Source organism: Leuciscus leuciscus (genome assembly GCF_965113295.1).
Source record: "Leuciscus leuciscus genome assembly, chromosome: 15".
Lineage (NCBI taxonomy): Eukaryota > Metazoa > Chordata > Actinopteri > Cypriniformes > Leuciscidae > Leuciscus > Leuciscus leuciscus.
The window spans coordinates 7941703-7961802 of record NC_138739.1 but is presented as its reverse complement, the minus strand read 5'-3'; the positions used below and the strand labels follow the sequence as shown (position 1 = coordinate 7961802).

The 20100-nt window shown below is 38.4% G+C and overlaps 2 protein-coding genes and 1 long non-coding RNA gene across 4 annotated transcripts in view; 2 read left to right on the top strand and 1 right to left on the bottom strand.

The window, feature by feature from the left end:
- Window positions 1–20100, bottom strand: part of LOC309476005 (uncharacterized protein) — a 220006-nt gene that overhangs the window by 138819 nt on the left and 61087 nt on the right. The gene's annotated exons all lie outside the window — the stretch shown is intronic.
- Window positions 1–20100, top strand: part of LOC309476456 — a 59518-nt gene that overhangs the window by 607 nt on the left and 38811 nt on the right. The window lies entirely within an intron of this gene.
- LOC309476086 (BOS complex subunit ncln-like) lies at window positions 1037–19752 on the top strand. 2 transcript variants are annotated; one of them, XR_014197924.1, is made up of 11 exons: window positions 1037–1310; window positions 2424–2614; window positions 9543–9687; window positions 10469–10563; window positions 11934–12011; window positions 13417–13514; window positions 15603–15691; window positions 16676–16815; window positions 17631–18201; window positions 18373–18466; window positions 19719–19752. XR_014197924.1 is itself a non-coding variant. In XM_082139248.1 (9 exons), exons 1-9 carry the CDS (start codon window positions 1148–1150, stop codon window positions 17775–17777), a joined length of 1146 nt encoding a protein of 381 aa, XP_081995374.1. In that variant the 5' UTR covers window positions 1037–1147; the 3' UTR covers window positions 17778–18396. The 2 variants fall into 2 exon arrangements, 1 of the variants encoding a protein (XP_081995374.1); XM_082139248.1 differs by lacking the exon at window positions 19719–19752 and having other exon boundaries at window positions 17631–18396.

Sequence of the window (20100 nt, the reverse complement as noted above, 5' to 3'; positions counted from 1 at the left end):
AACTGAGATCAGATCAGCCAATAAACGGTTTGTAAAGTCATTCTGTGAGTGTTTAGTGTGATTTTAGATATATATATTTTAAAAGTTACACTTCCTGAGAGGCCAATATCAGATTAGTTGATGAAAATAAATAATCTCAGATTTGATCAATTCAAGATATCAAATACTTTTATTAATTTAAATGTGAAGTGAATAATATTTTGCAGCAGTAAACACAAACAAAAGATGATAAATGCAACAAATAGACAAACTTTTACTTCACATAAGAGTAATGTCACACTCAAACTAATGCTGTTGGGTATTTGAGTTTCATATTTATTTTGTTATATTATTTTATTTAATAAATCTCTAATAACTGAGTTTAGAGCTGAACTCAAACTTGATCTTTCAGTAAAATCACAGTTAAATAATTTCTATATGAGACTAACTGTGAATGTTAATCTTTGACTAATTTCACCAGTTATAAAATGCCACAATGACTGAAACGGGAAGACTCCTCTAGTGGTCATCAAGAGCACTTCATTATTTAATGTGACTTTTTTATTTTTGAAAATAAAAGGAAAAATGATTGACGACTCATTGATTACTCTGTGAGGAAACAAACAAATATACATAATTTATTTTCTTTTATAAACATTCATTTCTTTAATCTAACCATGACAGAAAGTTTATAAAAATAAAACTTTTTTTGTATAGTCTACTGTAATTTATATATTTTTTATATGAAGAATTGTACAGCACACCCCAAATGTAACTGATTTTTGAATGTTTTGCTAAATAAATAAATAAATCTGGGGGAAAAGGTCAGATGAGGTAGTCCTTGAATATTCCTGATGGACCCCAACCAACACCAAAAAGATGCACATGAATGAACAATATTTCATACATTTGAATTATTTTCAAAAATATAAAATGCTTAACTAGCAGTATTCAACGCAATGTGTCATGTAAAAAAAAAGGGTAAACGTACTATATCAATAAAACGTCAGTCTCATTACAGTTGGGCAGATGTGTAGGTGTCCGGTGATTTCGCCTGCCTGAAACTCTCACCACCGCGGCGCCTGACAGCTCGAGCGATCGCCGTCAATCATTCATTCAGTCTTTTTCTCCGTTTCTCTCTTTCGGAATCTCCCGACCCGGCTCCAGCATGTTCGAGGAGGCCAGCGAGGTGTTGGAGAACATGCTGAAGTGGTCGTTCCCGCTGAGTTTGGTGCTGTTTCTGGTGCTGGTGTGTCCGCTGCGCGCGGAAGCGGCGCATGAGTTCAGTGTGTACCGCATGCAGCAGTACGACCTGCAGGGACAAACCTACGGTAATAAACCGACACAACACGCTTTATATGGCCATATAATGCTTTATTAACACCTCTCGCTTTGTATTTGGGACATGTGGTGGCGTAGTGGTTTATTAACCAACGTCTGCTGGGGTTTAAACCTACAACCTTTCAGTTAACAACAACACCCCAGACTGGTACCATGGTATTACCTTGGTTAAAGTGTTTCTTGGTTCAAAACGTTCTTCAGGACTCGTAACTGAATGGTTGTCGGTTTGAATCAATCAAAGGTTTAATAATGGACTTTCATATTTACATGTCGTACTATGTTAAATACCGCGGTATTTACCGCGTTACTCTCACATTGACGCATCACTATTATTTATGTACTATTATAGTTTTACGTTGTTATATTTAGTTTTAGTATTTTAGTTTTGATATGTGCTTTTGTCCTTTTTACTACTTCAGTTTGTTTTTATTTCAGCTTCATTTCAGTTTGTTTTTATCTTTTGCTAGTTAGTAAATTTAGTGCATATTTCAGTTCAGTTAAATTTAGTTAATTTTTTTAGTTAACAAATATAACCTTGCATGGTACAGCAATATACTTCAAGAAATACCATGGTATCACCATAGTGACTCCCTCACAGCTGTTAATGTGTAAAGATTTTTTTTTGTTTTTTTTTTTGCAGTGCCATTTTATTATTATTTAATACTATTATAGATTTTCTTATTTTTAAATAAGAAATAGCTTTAGTCTTAGTTGAAGACAATAACCCTTCATTGAAGCGTTAGGATGTGGCAGCTCTGTTTATCAAACGTCTCATCTTCATGAGAATTCATGAATCAAAACTGGTTTTACACGTGTTTATGGACTTCTCAGATATTTATTATATATATTTTAGTGGAGGAAGAGACACATTTGGTAACAATTTATTTTAAGGTGACATAGTTACACGTTACTACATGTTCTTGCTATAGAAATAAGAGTAAATCTACATAATTACAAGTAACTGACCCTAAACCTAATCGTAACTTTATAAGTACATGTAGTTAATTAACATTACTCAGTATTATGATCGAAATGCAATATGACATAGGTAGGTTTTTTTTCAATATGTGGCACATGCATTAATAATCCGAATTGGTTCGCAGGTTCCCGTAATGCCATCTTAAACACAGAGGCTCGTTCGGTGGAGGCCGAGGTGCTCAGCCGTCGATGCGTGATGATGCGACTCGCCGATTTCTCTTTCGAGAAATACCAGAAAGCCCTCCGGCAGTCTGCGGGAGCCGTGGTCATCATACTCCCCCAGAACATGTCCACTATGCCCCAGGACATAGTGCAGGTAACGCTGTCAAACGACTAAGGCTGGGACAATATATGGATGCATCGTGAATCGAGAAATGATTCTGGATTGATTTTAAAAAAGCATCGATTCTCTTTTGAATCGATTCTGAGTTTAGTGTTTAACAGCGGATGGCACTGCATGCTCTAGACACAGCCGTAATCTGCTGGCCTCTAATGCCTTACACACACCACTTGAACCTTCTATAAAATAATCATTCATAAAGTTCGAAAAGGTTGAAGTGAGTTACAAGGGTGTTTGCAGTGGGCTGTTTACATTAATCTCGTGTCATAAAAGCATTCTGAGGTGCGAGTACATTCTTAGGGTACGTTTACACGACAACGATATGCTTAAAGGGGTCATATAATGCCATTTTTGTACAAGTTATTATGATTCTTTAGGGTCTTAATGAAAAGTTTGTAATACACTTTAATTAAAAATTCTCATTAGTATTGTAAGAAAACACTAATTTTACCTGGTCAAAACAGCTCTGTTTTCAGCACGCCGTTTAAGTGCATGTGTCTTTAAATGATAATGAGCTTTGCTCACCCCGCCCCCTCTGTTCTGTGCGGACACCGTTTGTAACACAATAACCAGTGTTGGGGTAGTTACTCAAAAAAAGTAATTAGTTACTAGTTACTAGTTACTTCTGTAAATTGTAATGAGATTACTTTACTAGTTACTGCATTTGAAAAGTAACTTCACTACTTACTACTTTACTTTCCCATTTCTTAATTTACCCTGTAGATACGGACAAAAATCATAGCCCTATAATCACTTAGCCTGTCCGCATAGTGTTTATAAATGTAGCCTATACAAAATGGCATGTAAAACCATATGAAAGAACAATATCCATGTTTGCACAAAGAAATATGCCTCACTGTAAAATCCACAAACAACAGGATAAAGGACAAATGTCTGCGGTGGTAGACACATAATCAGGGCTGGACTGGGACAAAAAAAAAATCGGCCCTGGCATTTTGGCCATAATAATAATAGCACACTAATATGCATATATTGTAAAACAAATGCACTGAAAAATAAAGGAAACTTTCATAATTAGTTTTGTACTAATTTCTATACTTGAAAGAGATATAAGCACATGATCTTTTATTTTGATGGAAAACATGGTTTACAAACGCGTCTCATTAAATTTATAGTAAATTACGGTAATCGTCAACTATGCAGATGTGGAAATAATGTGTTACTGGGTAATGGGTTCCTACACTCATGACATTCCACACACAAAATAAATATATTTGAAATATATTTTCAGAGTATATTTTGGAATATATGCAAATATTTGAAATTGGCCCAATAAATATATTTCACACTTAACATCATATATTTTTGTTATATTTCAGAATATATTTCAATGTATTTGGAATATATGCCACATATATTTTGACACTTTTGGGGACCCATACAGAAAAAAAGTACATTGAAATATATTCTGAAATATAACAAAAATATATGATGTTAAGTGTGAAATATATTTATTGGGCCAATTTCAAATATTTGCATATATTCCAAAATATACTCTGAAAATATATTTAAAATGTATTTATTTTGTGTATGGGATAGCCTAAGTGTTTTGAAAGTAACTGTTAGTTCTGCTTACCGCAGGCTCTACACTTTCTCATGTCTGTCCTGATCCTCATCATCAGCCACGGGAGCTGATGAAGGTCCTGCTGCTGCAGAAAACATTTTGACACAGTTTACAGTGTCTGCTTGAAGGGTCTGTGTCTATTTTTCACGCTAATTTTCTCTGCACATTCCAAGTTCAAGTGGTTTTATTGTTGTTCATTCATATACAATTACAGTATACTACAAAACGAGATGACGTTTCTCCAGGACCTTAGTGCTATATTAAGAAAACAATAAAAACAATCACAAATCACAATAAGCTACACAGACTAGATAAAAATTGCACATAAAAACGGGCAATATAATAATTTACTAAAAGACAAGACAAAAGGCACAATAAAAAGACAAAGCAGCGCCGAACAGTTCATGGTAGTGCCAAGGTGTTGTTGTGCTTGCTAAAGTGTAAAATGTAAACATACCACTCTCTGAATTAAAATTAATAGACAAAGTTCCCTTAAGTGCAATTCCGGGCATGTGCAAAAAGTTCAATACCACATAGTAAACACACAGAATGTGTGTTTATTTGATCAGTTCTTGGGTATTTAAAAGTCTAACTGCTTCAGGATAGAAGCTGTTACCCAGTCTGGTAGTGCGGGCCCGAATGCTCCGGTACCTCCTGCCAGATGGCAAGAGATTGAAGAAACTATATGAGGGGTGAGTGGGGTCTCCCACAATGCTGGTTGCTCTGCGGATGCAGCGTTGTGTGTAAATGTCTTTGATAGATGGAAGAGAGACCCCGATGATTTTTTCAGCTGTTCTGACTATCCTCTGTAGGGACTTTTGATCCACAGCGGTGCAAGTCCCAAACCAGGCAGTGATACAGCCACTCAGGATACTCTCAATAGTCCCTCTATAGAAAGTTGTTAGTATGGGCGGTGGGAGGTGTGCTTTTCTCAGCCTTCGCAGAAAGTAGAGACGTTGTTGAGCTTTCTTGGTAATTGAGCTGGTGTTAATGGACCAGGTTAGATTCTCCGTTAAGTGAACACCAAGGAATTTGATACCTCTGACAATCTCCACAAGGGAGCCATCGATGTTCAGTGGGGAGTGGTCACTCTGTACTTTCCTAAAGTCAACAACCATCTCCTTAGTTTTGTCCACATTCAGCAACAGGTTGTTGACTTTACACCAGTCCGTTAAACGCTGCTCCTCCTCTCTGTACGCTGACTCGTCGTTCTGGCTGATGAGACCCACCACGGTCGTATCATCAGCGAACTTGATAAGATGGTTCGAGCTGTGCTTTGCTGCACAGTCATGAGTCAGCAAAGTGAACAACAGTGGGCTGAGTACACAGCCCTGTGGGGCCCCAGTGCTCAGTATGGTGGTGGTGGAGATGTTGTTCCCAATCCGGACTGACTGAGGTCTCCCAGTCAGGAAATCAAGGATCCAGTTACAGAGGGAGGTATCCAGGCCCAGTACTTTCAGCTTCCCGATCAAATGCTGAGGAATGATTGTATTGAATGCTGAACTATAATCAACGAACAGCAATCGGACATATGAGTCCTTTTTTTCTAGGTGAGTGAGGGCCAGATGAAGAGTGGTGGCGATGGCGTCATCGGTTGAGCGGTTAGGACCATACGCAAACTGCAGTGGGTCTAGTGTGGCGGGCAGCTGGATCTTAATGTGGCCCATGACAAGCCTCTCGAAGCACTTCATAATACATGATGTGAGTGCAACGGGACGGTAGTCGTTGAGGCAGGACACTGAAGACTTCTTAGCTATGGGGACGATGGTGGTTGCCTTGAAGCATGTTGGAACGACGGCGCTGCTCAGAGAGATATTAAAGATGTCGGTAAGAACATCCGCCAACTGGTCTGCACATCCTCTGAGCACCCTGCCCGGAATATTATCTGGTCCCGCAGCCTTCCGCGGGTTGACTCTGTATAAGGTTTTCCTCACATCGACCGAGTTGAGACAGAGCACCTGATCATTGGGAGCAAGGGTGGTCTTCCTCGCCACCACGTCGTTCTGTGCCTCAAACCGAGCATAGAAGTTATTCAGCGCATCTGGGAGGGAAATATCCCTGTCACAGGCAACTGATGGTGTCTTGTAGTTGGTCACGGCCTGGATTCCCTGCCACATACGCCGCGTGTCGCCGCTGTCCTGGAAATGAGTTAGAATTCTCCGACCGTGCATGCGCTTTGCCTCTCTGATGGCCCGAAACAGTTTGGCCCTTGCAGTACTAAGGGCCGCTTTATCACCTACTCTGAAAGCGGAGTCACGTGTGTTCAGCAGGGAACGCACCTCCGCAGTCATCCACGGCCTCTGGTTAGAGCGTGTGGTGATGGTCTTGGAGAAGGTAACATCATCAATGCACTTACTAATGTAGCTGGTCACTGATAATGTATATTCTTCCAAGTTGGTAGAGTTGTCATATGTTGCAGCTTCTTTAAATATATGCCAGTCAGTAGACTCAAAACAGTCCTGGAGAGCATAGATGGCTCCTGCTGGCCAAATTTTCACCTGTTTTTGAAGTGGTTTTGTGCGCCTGACGATCGGCCTGTATGCTGGAATAAGAAAAACAGAGATGTGGTCTGAATAGCCGAGTTGGGGGCGGGGCTCCGCCCGGTACGCGCCTGGGATGTTTGTGTAAACAAGATCAAGCATGTTCGCCCCTCTCGTTGCAAAGTCCACATACTGATGGAATTTAGGAAGCACTGACTTGAGATTCGCATGATTGAAATCTCCAGCGACAATAAACAATCCATCAGGGTAAGCATTCTGCAATTCGCTAATAGCCCCATAAAGTTCACCGAGCGCTTCCTTGGCATTTGCGCTTGGGGGAATGTAAACACCGATTACTATAACAGAGGTAAATTCCCGTGGTAAATAAAAAGGTCGACTCCTGACAGTCACAATCTCTACCAGCGCTGAGCAGTAGCTAGAGACTAGCACAGAGTTATTGCACCATTCCGTGTTAATATAAACACACAAGCCACCTCCGCGAGTCTTACCGCACAGAGATGCATTTCTGTCGGCACGAAACGAGGCATAGAAGTTATTCCTTGCGTTTCTTCTCCATCTCTCAGACTATTTTGACAGATACACACTGACACACTTACACGCTCGCTCAAAGCCCAAAGGGGGAGGTGTTTAAAGATGTGATTGGACCAGCCCAGTGTCAATCAAGAAAAGATCCAATGGGCCAAGGTGTTTCATGGGCCGGTCAGCTATCAGGAAAAAAAAAAAACTGACGAATACTTTTTTAAACTAATGCATTACACCGGCACGCACTAACTTAACCCAGCGCCGCCAATTAAGCAAAACGAATGGGCCGCCGATGTACGAGTTTTATGGTCCGTTAAAAAAAAATAAAAAAAATTGAGATGTCGACCCAAAAGGCACGTCAGCCCACTGGGAATCTGCCGGTAGTCCCGATGGCCAGTACTTGCTGCCTGAGCATATAAAGTGCATTTCACACGAATATTTTGGTCCTTTCGAGCAATAAACGGAAAGAAATGTGAATATCGCCACTGGCCGAAACCCCCTGTCCGTCTCCTCCGTCTCCATTTCCCGCTCCCCTTCGCACCAGCAGCTACGTCACTCAAATCGATCTCTATGAGGCACACACACACACACACACACACACACACACACACACACACACACACACACACACACACACACACACACACACACACACACACACACACACACACACACACACACACACACACACACACACACACACACACAGACAGACATGCACGCAGCACAAACAGATCAGAGATTTACACGCAGGCAAACACGAATTGGGTAACGCAGGAAAACGCGTTCCTATAGTCTAGTAAAGTAGTGTAGTTACCGATATTTTTAGTGTAATGCGTTACTTTATTTCGTTACCCAAAAAAGTAATATCGTTACTGTAATCCGTTACTTTGTAACTCGTTACCCCCAACACTGACAATAACCATAACGCGTTGTTCATTATAAACTTGGGATTATGAATTATATTGAGAACGTCGTACATAGAAAACATGCCGTAATGTACCCTGAGTGTAAACAGCCGCATTCATCGTGAAGCGTGCAGCAAGCGATTTGCAAAGATTAATATAAAGGTCAATAAAACGTTACACTCACTTCTTCTTCTGGAAGTGCAGCAGGAACACGAATAGTTGGTACCGATCCTTTTTTCAGGAGCAGCTTCTTAGCAAACCCAGCTTTATACTGACCCTCGTTTGTAAAGCAGTCTCTGGTGTGTGAAATGATTCGCACAAACATGAAAGCATTGACGTTGATCGTGGGGAATATTCCCTTCGAAAACAAAACTCAGCCACTGCGTCTTCAGCGGTTCGGATTTAGGAACATCAACATGATGCGGTGTTCGTTATTACACCCAAGAACAGAACACCACAATTGCTTAGACGCCATTCTGCTCCAGCGTATCAACAATGGCGGACTATGATGACAGCTCGCTCACGAGCGAGGCCGGGTCTGTGTTGAAACGCTGCTGTCAATCAACAATCGTGGGAGGGGCGTCCGACTGTGTGATGTCACACGGTGAGACGGCTCGATTTGAGACAGGGGAAAACATATAAGAAGATTAAAAAAAGACCACTGGATGGATTTTTATCATTATATGATGGTTGTGTACAGGCACTGCCAACACACATTTCAGTACAATCAACTTGTAAAAGTGCATGTACCATTATATGACCCCTTTAAAGCGGAGAAGTTTTTCCTCTGAGTTTTCCGCGTACGGACGACACCATTGTCAAAACGATCCCCATTCACGCGGATCCTCGAAAACGACTGAAAACGCTGTATTTTTCTGCCGGGCCGTTAGATGGCGATGAAACAGAATAGACTGAACATGTAATATGCATGTGCATGACGTCATCGTCGTCACAGATTCACGTTTTTTCCGTTTACACGGAGACCGTTTTCAAAAACTTGCACTTTGAAACCCGTTTTCAAAACTTTGCGTTTTCAGGCACCCAAATCATCAGGCACGTTGTCATGTGGGCGAACGGCCAAAACGTATAAAAAGTGTTACGTTTTTGGTTAAAAACGGTGTCGTGTAAACAGCCCCTCAGACTCAGCTGAACGCACGAGCGCTCTTCTTCGTTAGCATTTGAGCGTGCGTTTAAAAACTAGCATAGAGCGCCATCTGCTGTTAAAAACTGAGATTAGAATCGATTTGCGATGCATTCGAAAAAAATTGGAATCGATCCAGGAATCGCGATGCATCGATTTATTGTCCCAGCCCTACTGAGGACCCGTTCAGAGGCGCGTGTCGTGTGGGATGGGAGGCTGATTATGGGTCTGTTTTCGTCCCCTGCAGCAGTTCATGGAGCTGGAGCCGGAGCTGTTGGCCACCGAGACCATCGTGCCCGTGTACTTCGCCCTGGAGGACGAGGAGCTGCTGTCCATCTACACACAGACACAGATCTCCTCTTCCTCACAGGGGTCTTCATCAGCGGCTGAAGGTACCCGAAAATATGCATTATGAACGTTCTGTACGATAAACTGTAGTTTATATGAAATGCTTTATTATACGAAATATTGTAATAATTAGATATATTATCTTATTAGATTAAAATGTCTTTTTTATACAATATTTTATATTAACATATATATATATATATGAAGAGTTCAGATGCAAAAGCCTCTAAGTGCCATCTGAAATTTTCTCATAGAATGGTCATTTTTATCAAGCTCGTATTTTTAAATTCAGTAATTTCACTTAAATGGCAATGAAAATTACCTATTAATTGTCATTTAAGTGAAATTACTGAACCTAAAAATACGAGCTTGATAAAAATGATCATTCTATAAGAAAATTTCAGATGGCACTTAGAGGCTTTTGCATCTGAACTCTTCATATATATATATATATATATATATATATATATAAAATGCTAATTTATCATTTTTATTTGTTACATATCAGACAAATATATATTACAATATATATTATATATTATTATATATATATATATATATATATATACATATACATGATTTGTGATATTTTTAGACATTATATGAATGAAATGGATTGTTTATATTTTTTATAATATATATCATAAGGTGTATATATATTACATTTTATATATTATAATAAATGATTTATTTAAAATATGTGGTATTAATGCATACATATAAAAATATACTTTATTTTATAATCATATTTTTATACATATTAATTATACTGTGTGTGTATGTTTATATAAGGGTTTTATAGTTAATGTGTTTGTTTTTGCCCAGTGCTGCTGCACACAGCGACAGCTAATGGTTTTCAGATGGTGACCAGTGGAGCTCAGAGCAAAGCTGTCAGTGATTGGGCCATTACCAGTCTAGAGGTGAGTGTAACTCATTCCAGAAAACAGCAGTTTACCCATAATCCCAGTTACTCCCCCTGATGTCCCACCAAACCTGTATGACTTCCCTTGTTCTCGGAACCAAAATGATGTTTTGAAGAACATTTCAAGCTGCTTTATCATCTAGTGGAAGTTGAAAACCATAATAAAAGTAGATTTTTCAATTTCTGGACTACGATAAAGTCAAATTTGTGGCAAAAATTCAAGCAATTATTTGCTCAGACTTGGCCAATAAGGACGCATCACAGCAGGTTAGACATTAATGTAGAGCTGCACGATTCTGGATCATTTGAGAAGCACATTTTTTTTGTTTTAAAAGAAAGATCACGATTCTCCCATAATTCTGAACAGACTAACTAAACAAAACAACATGTAATTAACTCCATTTTCTGACAATGTTAATTGCTGTAGTGTATTTAAGGTAGTGAAGACATCATTAAAGTCACCCATGTGACTCTAGTGGTTTAACCTACATTTTATGAAGCGATGTGGCAAAAAACATAATTTACCACTTTATTTACAAAATATGAATCTCTAACGCACGTCCACGACGCATGTGTGTTGTGTTGATGAAAGCGCTGGCGCTGTTGTGTGAACGCGTGCTTTGGGGAATGATATTTTGTAAATAAAAACTACAACTGTAAAATTTGACCTTGTGTTTCGCAGATGTCGACTTTTAAAGTGAGAAATGGCAGAAATGTCACTCAGTATGAACTTGAACTTGGACTTTATACATATAGTTCAATGAAATTCTGTCTGGTGAATGAATCTCAGTTAAAGAACTAAACAAAAACACTTCAAACACACAACAACAATAAGCAAAATGTGACCCTGGACCACAAAACCAGTCTTATGGGTAATTCCTTTTTATAATTATTTGATTTATACATCATCTGAAAGCTGAATAAATAAGCTTTCGATAGAACATGAGGACAATATTTGGTTGAGATACAACTATTTGAAAATCTGGAATCTGAGGGTGCAAAAAAATCGAAATATTGAGAAAATCATCTTTAAAGTTGTTCATTTCTATTGGCGATTTTGCTGCATCCACTCACAAAAATAAATGTTTGCTATATTTAAGGTAGGAAACTTACAAAATATCTTCATGGAACATGATCTTTACTTAATATCCTAATGATATTTGGCGTAAAAGAAAAATCGATAATTTTGACCCATAGAATGTATTGTTGGCTATTGCCACAGATATACCCGTGCGACATGTGACATATGGCCCAGGGTCACATATGGCTTTGAGTCTTAACTAGTTGACTTTTTTACTCCCTCACAAATAGCAAAGCCTGATTCTCCAGTGTGATGTCCATCATATACTCTCTCTCTTATGTTCTCAGGGGCGTCTCACAGGTGCGGGAGAGGATCTGCCCACTATCGTCCTGGTTGCTCACTACGACTCTTTCGGAGTTGCTCCGGTAAGGACCTCGTGTCGCTCTCTTTCACTCGATGAGGTATAGAGGGAATGCACTGACGTCACTTTCCTCAGCCGGACTGAGTGGCACAAGAGCTGCTGGGTCACTGGATTTAACAGGGGAAACTGTGAACACGCCAGTAAAACAAGCGATTATCAGTTTAAACTAAAGGTTGGACTCGATATAGTGTTTCTTACAACTTATCAAACATCCAGTGATCTGTGGATATTGACATGCAGCAGGAGTCGTGTTTCCTTACGAGCCTGATTTCGACGCCGGGGAAATACATAAAGCAAATTTTCCTGAGAACGCTTTATATAAATACAATATGAGTAGGTCTAATTCCGAGTGATCACTTCTATCAGTGTTATATATATCATCATATCGTCCAGCCTTAAAACTTGGGTAGTTTTTTTGTCAGTGTTTATTTAAAAACATCCAATTTTGCAGAATATTCAATGGAAAATATTTCATTGAGTTGTCAATACAATATATAACAATACAATATACAGAGTATGATTTTACCCCTAAATTCAGCATATTGACACAAAATGAAACTGCAAATCCACCTTTCGCTGCCTGGATTCAGTTGTTTCTATGAATTACAGCGATTCATTTGCTTCTGTTCTGAAGCTTTCGGCAGTCTGTGAAAAGTGTTTTAGATGCGTTTTGTGTGTTTTTCTGGGCATTCACGCTGAAAACAGATGTTGTCGCTCAGTGTTTCTGCCACTCAGTGTGTGTAACCACAGTCACTCCGGCCGACGGTGACGTCACACACACACACACACACACACACACACTCTATTGTGGAGATATTGAGTGCAGGGTTTGAAACCCAGAATTTGGCTACTAAATGTTTAAGTTACCGGCCATTCAGAACTTCTACTAGCCAAAAATGAAAGAAATTAACCAGATTAAATACGTCACAGCTTAGGCCTACATATACATTATAAAATTTGGATTTCATACATTAATTTCTTATTCAAACTAAATCCTGTCATCCAGCATCTCCTCCCTCTTTCATCATCATCCTTTTCACCAAAATTGTGTTTTAGGTGGACCAATCAATACAGTACAAAAGAACATCAACAAAAATGTAGGATGTTGGAAAATAACAATGTTTTTTCTGTTAAACAAATGCTTTTTAATCTTCACTATTGCTTCAATGAACATGCGCGCCGTTATTTGTTGTGTAGTGACGTGTGTGTTCAAGTAAGCCAGATATGAGCAGATTCTGCGTAATACGCTGTATTTAATATGATGACTCACGAGTATTTGCGCTACATCTGCGCAGATTTACACAAACTTCCCCAGCGAAGTGAATAAACATACATAACATGGCAAATTGGCTCGTGATTTGACAGCATTACCCGCCACAGGTAATTTGTGAGTGTGTGTTTTGTTTCAGTGGCTGTCGTACGGCGCGGACTCGAACGGTAGTGGAGTGGCTGTGTTGCTGGAGCTCGCGAGACTGTTTTCCAGACTCTACAAGAGGACGCATGCAGGGTAACACTTGTGCTTCGTTTAGTAAAACAGATGCTTCAAACAGATTTCTGTCTGCGTGCTTTACAAAAAAACATATTTTTATTAGGGCTGTCAATCGATTAAAAATTTTAATCGATTAAGGCGAGACACGGCAGGCAAAAACATAGTTTTTTTTTTACTGGTCAATTTTGAGATTTTTGGATATTTGTCTTCAATAACACGTCTTCTTTCAGACTTGTGGTGAAAAAAATTCAGAAATACACATTTAGGTCTTTATTTTACTACACTTTGTCTGTTCGCGTCTGTAGATTTCTCATAAATTCAACAAAAGTTGGCGTTCTTAATCCTCCCGCTGCTCCGCGATCTCTGTCTTCTTCCTGTAATCACACGCACGGCTGGATAGCTCTCTCTCTCCTGTACAATGCTGTCGGATCCAAATATGGTCATTTCCTTTTTATCAGCAACCAATCGTGAAAGTAAAAGGGCTGAATGCGCAATCTCATTGGCTGATGATAAATCTTTAAAGCCTGTTTTCTCAAAATGACTTTTCTCTCACACTCCAAGTCTGAAATCTCCACTTCAGTAGCACCGATATACACCAAACTGTCCAGTCTTGTACCTAGTTATATTATGAAGACATTTACAGAGGGTTTTGTAAATATATTATTCCTAGCCTGATTTATATAACATTTTATTCCAAAAAACATGGCGAAAATCATTTTTTTAAGGCTATTGACAGTATATTCTGATTTACAGGATAACTAAAGTAGATATCCATAAATCCCTCTGTAATTCTTTTCCCATCTAATATGTGAACACAATGAAAAAAAATGTTTTAACCTGGCTTTATCCAATACTCAGATTTCGTTTTTTAAAATATATGCAAAATAGCGCATATTTAATTAGATATTGCCTAATTTGCATATTTAAACATTAAATTATAGAAAACTTGTAATACATTTTCTTCTCATCTTAATGTAGGTAATCAACTGGGAAAGTTTCATGGTGATATCTGCTAGGTACAAATTTTACCCTATTCACCTGTAGTGTCTCGCCTTAATCGCATGATTGTCATGAGTTAACTCGTGATTAATCGCACATTTTTTTATTTGTTCTAAATGTAACTTAAATTAATACTTCAAGTTTGTAATACTCTAATCAACGTGGGCATGGATAAATATGGATGCTTTATGCAAATGTATGTTTATTATTGAAACCATAGTCAACATAGAGCATGAAGACGAGACATGTTTCAAAGGTCATAGATGTTTTTCAAAGAACTTGTTCATGTCTATTAGACACATGTAGAAAGAACAAAGAAATACCAGGTTCCCATTACTTCTCTTTCTTTGCACTGAGCAATTAATGCATTTTTGCATGACAGGGCAGCTCTTCTGAAAATGCTAAATGTACATTTATTATTTATTATTAGGCTACATTATAGTTTGTCTCTCTCTGTGCCCATTTTGATGAAGCTAAATTCTCAATAAAACTGTTTTCATTGGTATATTTTACTGTTTCTGTTGTCAAACAACGGAATGAATATGAAATGGTGACTGAAACGCGACCCATTAAGACATAACCAGCTCTCCCTTCCAAGACGTTAATCTGCACAAAAATCCTGATAATCGAGCCGTCGTCTGATGAAATCAAATACACATAAGATAAACACAATATCTGTTTTGCGATTTCGGCTATACTTGCATGTAAAATTAGAGAAGCAACATCATATCTGTGTTTAACTGAATTAAAGCGCTGCTCCTCTCTCCAGCGCGAGACGCAGAGAGAGAGCGAGAGAGAGAGAGCGAGAGAGAGAGAGGCGCGCGCGCGTGCGTGCTGGGTGAGCAGTACCGGCGGTACCGGTAGATTCTCAGAAACGAAATAAGGTTTGGGCGCTTTGTTGAAGGGAAAAAAATCGCTAAATGGGTCTGCAATGTCGCTAAGTTGGCAACACTGTGTATCTCCATTTCTACAACTAGGTTTTGGGCCACGGGTCAAACAGAAAATACGCGCTGCGTTAATCGAGCGTTAAAAAAAATAGTGCCGTTAATATCATTTTGCGTTAACGCGTTATTAACGCGCTAACTTTGACAGCCCTAATTTTTATAGATACAACCTGCTGTTTTTCTTGTCGGGAGGCGGGAAGTTTAACTACCAAGGCACTAAACGCTGGCTGGAGGACAATCTGGATCACACAGGTGCGAACGTGACCTCACGAACCACACAGGGCGGGACATTCACTCGCATTTGCCTTTAAAAATAGATGTTTATTAACTGTGTATCGACGTGCACAGCTAATTTAGATTAAATGAAGTGCTGTATTATAATAATTATTATTTAATTTTAATAATAAATTATATAAAATATGGTATTTGGATTGCAGAGTACAACATATTTTCATATATTAAAATGCATATAAATATATACTTTATGTAATACTTGCATATATTTTTTATTCATTTATAAAAATTTATAATTGTAATTTATTTTAATGTATGTTTATTGGCCTTTTAAGTCAGTGTTAAAAATATACATAATTCCATATTTAAATAAATAAATATACTTTGTAGAAATATTTGAAACTCTAATTAAATTATTTCAGTATATGATACATTTTCGTTGTGCTCCTAAATTTAAAAAATATATATATTATTTGTCTTAAATACTCAGTATTTTTTACAGTCAAATATTACAATAGTAATATTTCTTACTTAGTTTAATATTGTTATTTAGTAATAATATTAACAATTATAATACGCAGCAATGAAATAATTGTCCTTTTAAATGTCTTCTAGTTTCCCTTTGTTAAGGAAAGTATTTGATTAATTTGTATTGTGCCACTAAAGTTTTTAAAAAATATTTTGTCAAATATTACAATACTTCATTTTTTATTTTTATACATTTTAAAAAAATAGATATATTTTTAAGAAAAGACAAATCTTAGATATATTTTCATTGCGCTCCTAAATTTCAAAATCAAATATTATAATATTGTTTGTATAAATATTTTTTGTCAAATATTAACATAGTAATAGTTCTTACTTTAATAGCGTTCATTTAGTAATAATAACAACAATAATGATAACAACAATCAGCAAAACACAAGCTGTTTAAAACAGTAATTGAAGAGAAAAGAGAGCATGTACGTACACTAAAGCTTTGACCTTGTCCTTGTCTTTCAGATTCCAGTCTTCTCCAGGACAACGTGGCGTTTGTTTTGTGTCTGGACACTCTGGGTAACAGCGACAACCTTCACCTCCATGTGTCCAAGCCACCGAAAGAGGGAAGCCCACAGCACACCCTGCTCAAAGAGCTGGAGACCGTAAGACTATCCGCTCGCTATTGAGATATATATACGGAATAGGGCTGCCCCCTAATAGTCCACTAACCGTTAAAAAAACCACGATTTTATTAGTCGGTTAGTCGCAGAAAAAAAAACTCCTCAGGAAGTGGCGAAATCTGTAACGGACAGATCGTTATCGGCCTATCATTTATCAACCTTAAATATGGCTAATCACTCGAAACATGAAGTCCGCTCGCTCTAATGCTAACCTAGACAAATGTGCGCTATTATTAGCACATATTCAAGTGTTTGTGTGGAGAGCCGCTTACTGCATGACATACAGGCGCTGGTACATCACTTGAATTTTACTTAAAATACTGTCATTTTTTGGTCATAAGGGTCAACTTTTATTTATTTTTAAACTCACAATAACAAAACGTTGTGCTTTTGTAAAATAATGGCGCTTTCTGTTGATTCGGTCTTAGTGAACTTGAGCACATCACATAACAACTCCGCATGTGCCTGCCTCACAGACATGAGGAATATATCTGCAGAAAGCTTGAAATGTCTACATATAGTTTTACTGAATAATTAAGTAAACCTAATTTATTAATTTATCTTTGTAAAGAAGCCTCATTGCTTAACTGGCTACTCTCTGCTGTCTCAGATGACGACATCTTTTCCTATCGGCCACCGTAACTTCTGTTGGGTGCAGTTCGCAACCTCACCACTAGATGCCGCTAAAAATCACTCACTGCACCTTTAAATGAACGACTACTAGGGCAGCTCTAATATGGATAAGTCCTTGTGATGTCAAACGGCATTGGCGGGTCATCATCATCTCTCATTATCAGGTGGCGGCCCATCAGCACCCCGAGCTGAAGTTCTCAATGGTCCACAAGAAGATCAACCTGGCGGACGACACCCTAGCGTGGGAAACGAACAGTATTTATATAGTTTTTACCACTTATACACAGCCATGTCAAAGTGATCTGATCTGATGTGTACGCAGACTGGTGCATAGATATATACACTAGATGTCGCCTTAAAGACATTCGTTCCAATGAACTGCCGTAGACAAGGCGACATCTAGTGTGTATATATCTATGCACCAGTCTGCGTACACATCAGATCAGATCACTCGGACATGGCTGTGTATAAGTGGTAAAAACTATATAAATACTGTTCGTTTTCTCACACAAACCGCTCGTTTCGTGTCTTAGGCCATCAATGTGTACTTACGATGGGGAATTGTTTAATTTGGACGACGGGGAATTGTTTTAATTTGGACTCTGTGCATGCTCTTTGAGACAGTGACCATAGACCTGCATTATATGACTGACAGACAAGAACGGTTTGACCTAAAAATATCAAAATTGAAACTACTGCGGAAAAAAAGACACCTACATCTTGGATGCCCTTGAGGTAAGCTAAAACATACCAAAAATTAATTTCAAAGTGAACTATCCCTTTAAGAAAATGATAATGAATTAGTCACGATGTTGTCACGAATTTAAGATTATTGCGTGTATTTCGAATCAGAGTGTTTTGCACATAGAAGATTATCTCATTGTATTTCCTCGTGTCGACTTATAGGTTCTGTCAAGTTGACTAAAAGCTTGTTCACCAACCGGATTTTTTTTACTTCAGTCACTAACGTTACATAACAGTTGCAGAGCACCAGATACAGGTACAGTTTTCACTGTAATCTAAGACTTTAGTTCATCTTTGGAGCACAAATTAAGATTTTTTTATTAAATCTGTGAGCTGTCTCACTCCTCCATAGGCTTCTAGGCAATTTCATTCTGCCAGTCCAGAAAAGTTAGTACAAACATTGGTAAAATAGTCCAAGTGACTACAGTGGCTCAACCTTAAGTTTATCAAGCGACGAGAATACTTTTTGTGCGCAAAAAACAAACAAAAATAATGACTTTATTCAACTCTTCATTTTCTACAGCGCCACGATGCATGCGCGAGAACTGAGAAGATGATGCTATGGGTCTCGATGTAGTATTTAAAATGGTTCTAAAGTGTGCATTTCCTGGATGTTCGAATCGTGAGAAACCAAGAAGAAAACGTAAAAGTGCCTTACCAGTGACGCAAAATGAATGGCTTACCTTTCACACTTTCCCATCAAATGATCGCGAGCGTCATCTTCTCAGTTCTCGCACATGCGTTGTGGCGCTCTCATGAGCTCATTCAGAGGCCCACACAAGATAAAATGAATAGTTGAAAAAAGTCTAGGTGTTTTTTTGCACAAAAAGTATTCTCGTCGCTTGATAAACTTAAGGTTGAGCCACTGTAGTCACTTGGACTATTGTAACGATGTTTTTACAATAGTAAAACCTGAACTTTTCTGGGCTGGCAGACATCGATTACCCAGCAGTCTATGAAGAAGTGAGCCAGCTCTCAGATTTCATCAAAAATATCTTAATTTGTGTTCCTAAGATGAACGAAAGTCTTACAGGGTTGGAACAACACCTTTAATGCTTTTCAGAGTTTCTTTTTGAAAGGAATGTTGTGAACAGGATGTTTCATGTGTTGGTATGTTGTGGGAGTGGCATTTTAGAGTGTTTAGTTTAATTGATGAATTTGTTGAAGCTTGAGAGCATAAATAATTGGTAACTTAGTTGATATTAAAATGGTACTTAAGCCAATTCATAGGTCTTTAATGTGTTTAACAATGTTTAAACGGTTTCTTTTGGAACAAAGGATGTTTCTATATTGAATGCTGTGGGTTGATCTTGTTTAATGTTATTTAACAAATTAATCCACAAGACATGCATTGAGACAGGTGTAAAACACCTTTCCATGAGGTTGTTTTCTGCAATTTCATTGCAGTTCATTGCAAAAAAAAATTGTATTGTATATAACACCTGATATACTCGTAACATCATAAGAATGGCATCTATGCTAATGTTAGTCTTTCTGTTTATTCCTAGGTTTACTGAAGTCAGCCGGATCCGGGCCATATCCAGATCAGGTGGTGGACCTGTGCCTGGACCCATCCACAACGCATCCCTGAAGTGCCAGCCTCATCAGCCCTGTGAAGACCTCATCGACACGACAGCCATCAGCACTGATCCTCAACAAACTCGTCTACATACTGGCGTGACTCCGACTTCCAATCAGATGGAACTGGATAAATATTCTGAATGTTCTGATCCAATCTGACTTCTGATCTGTAATGCTGCCGGGATCATAATCATACACTGTTCGCTCGTTGGCCAGAGGAGAACTGGCCCCCGATTGAGCCTGGGTTCTCCCAAGGGTTTTTTCTCCATTCTGTCTCATGTCACCTGATTGAGTTTTGGTTCCTTGCCA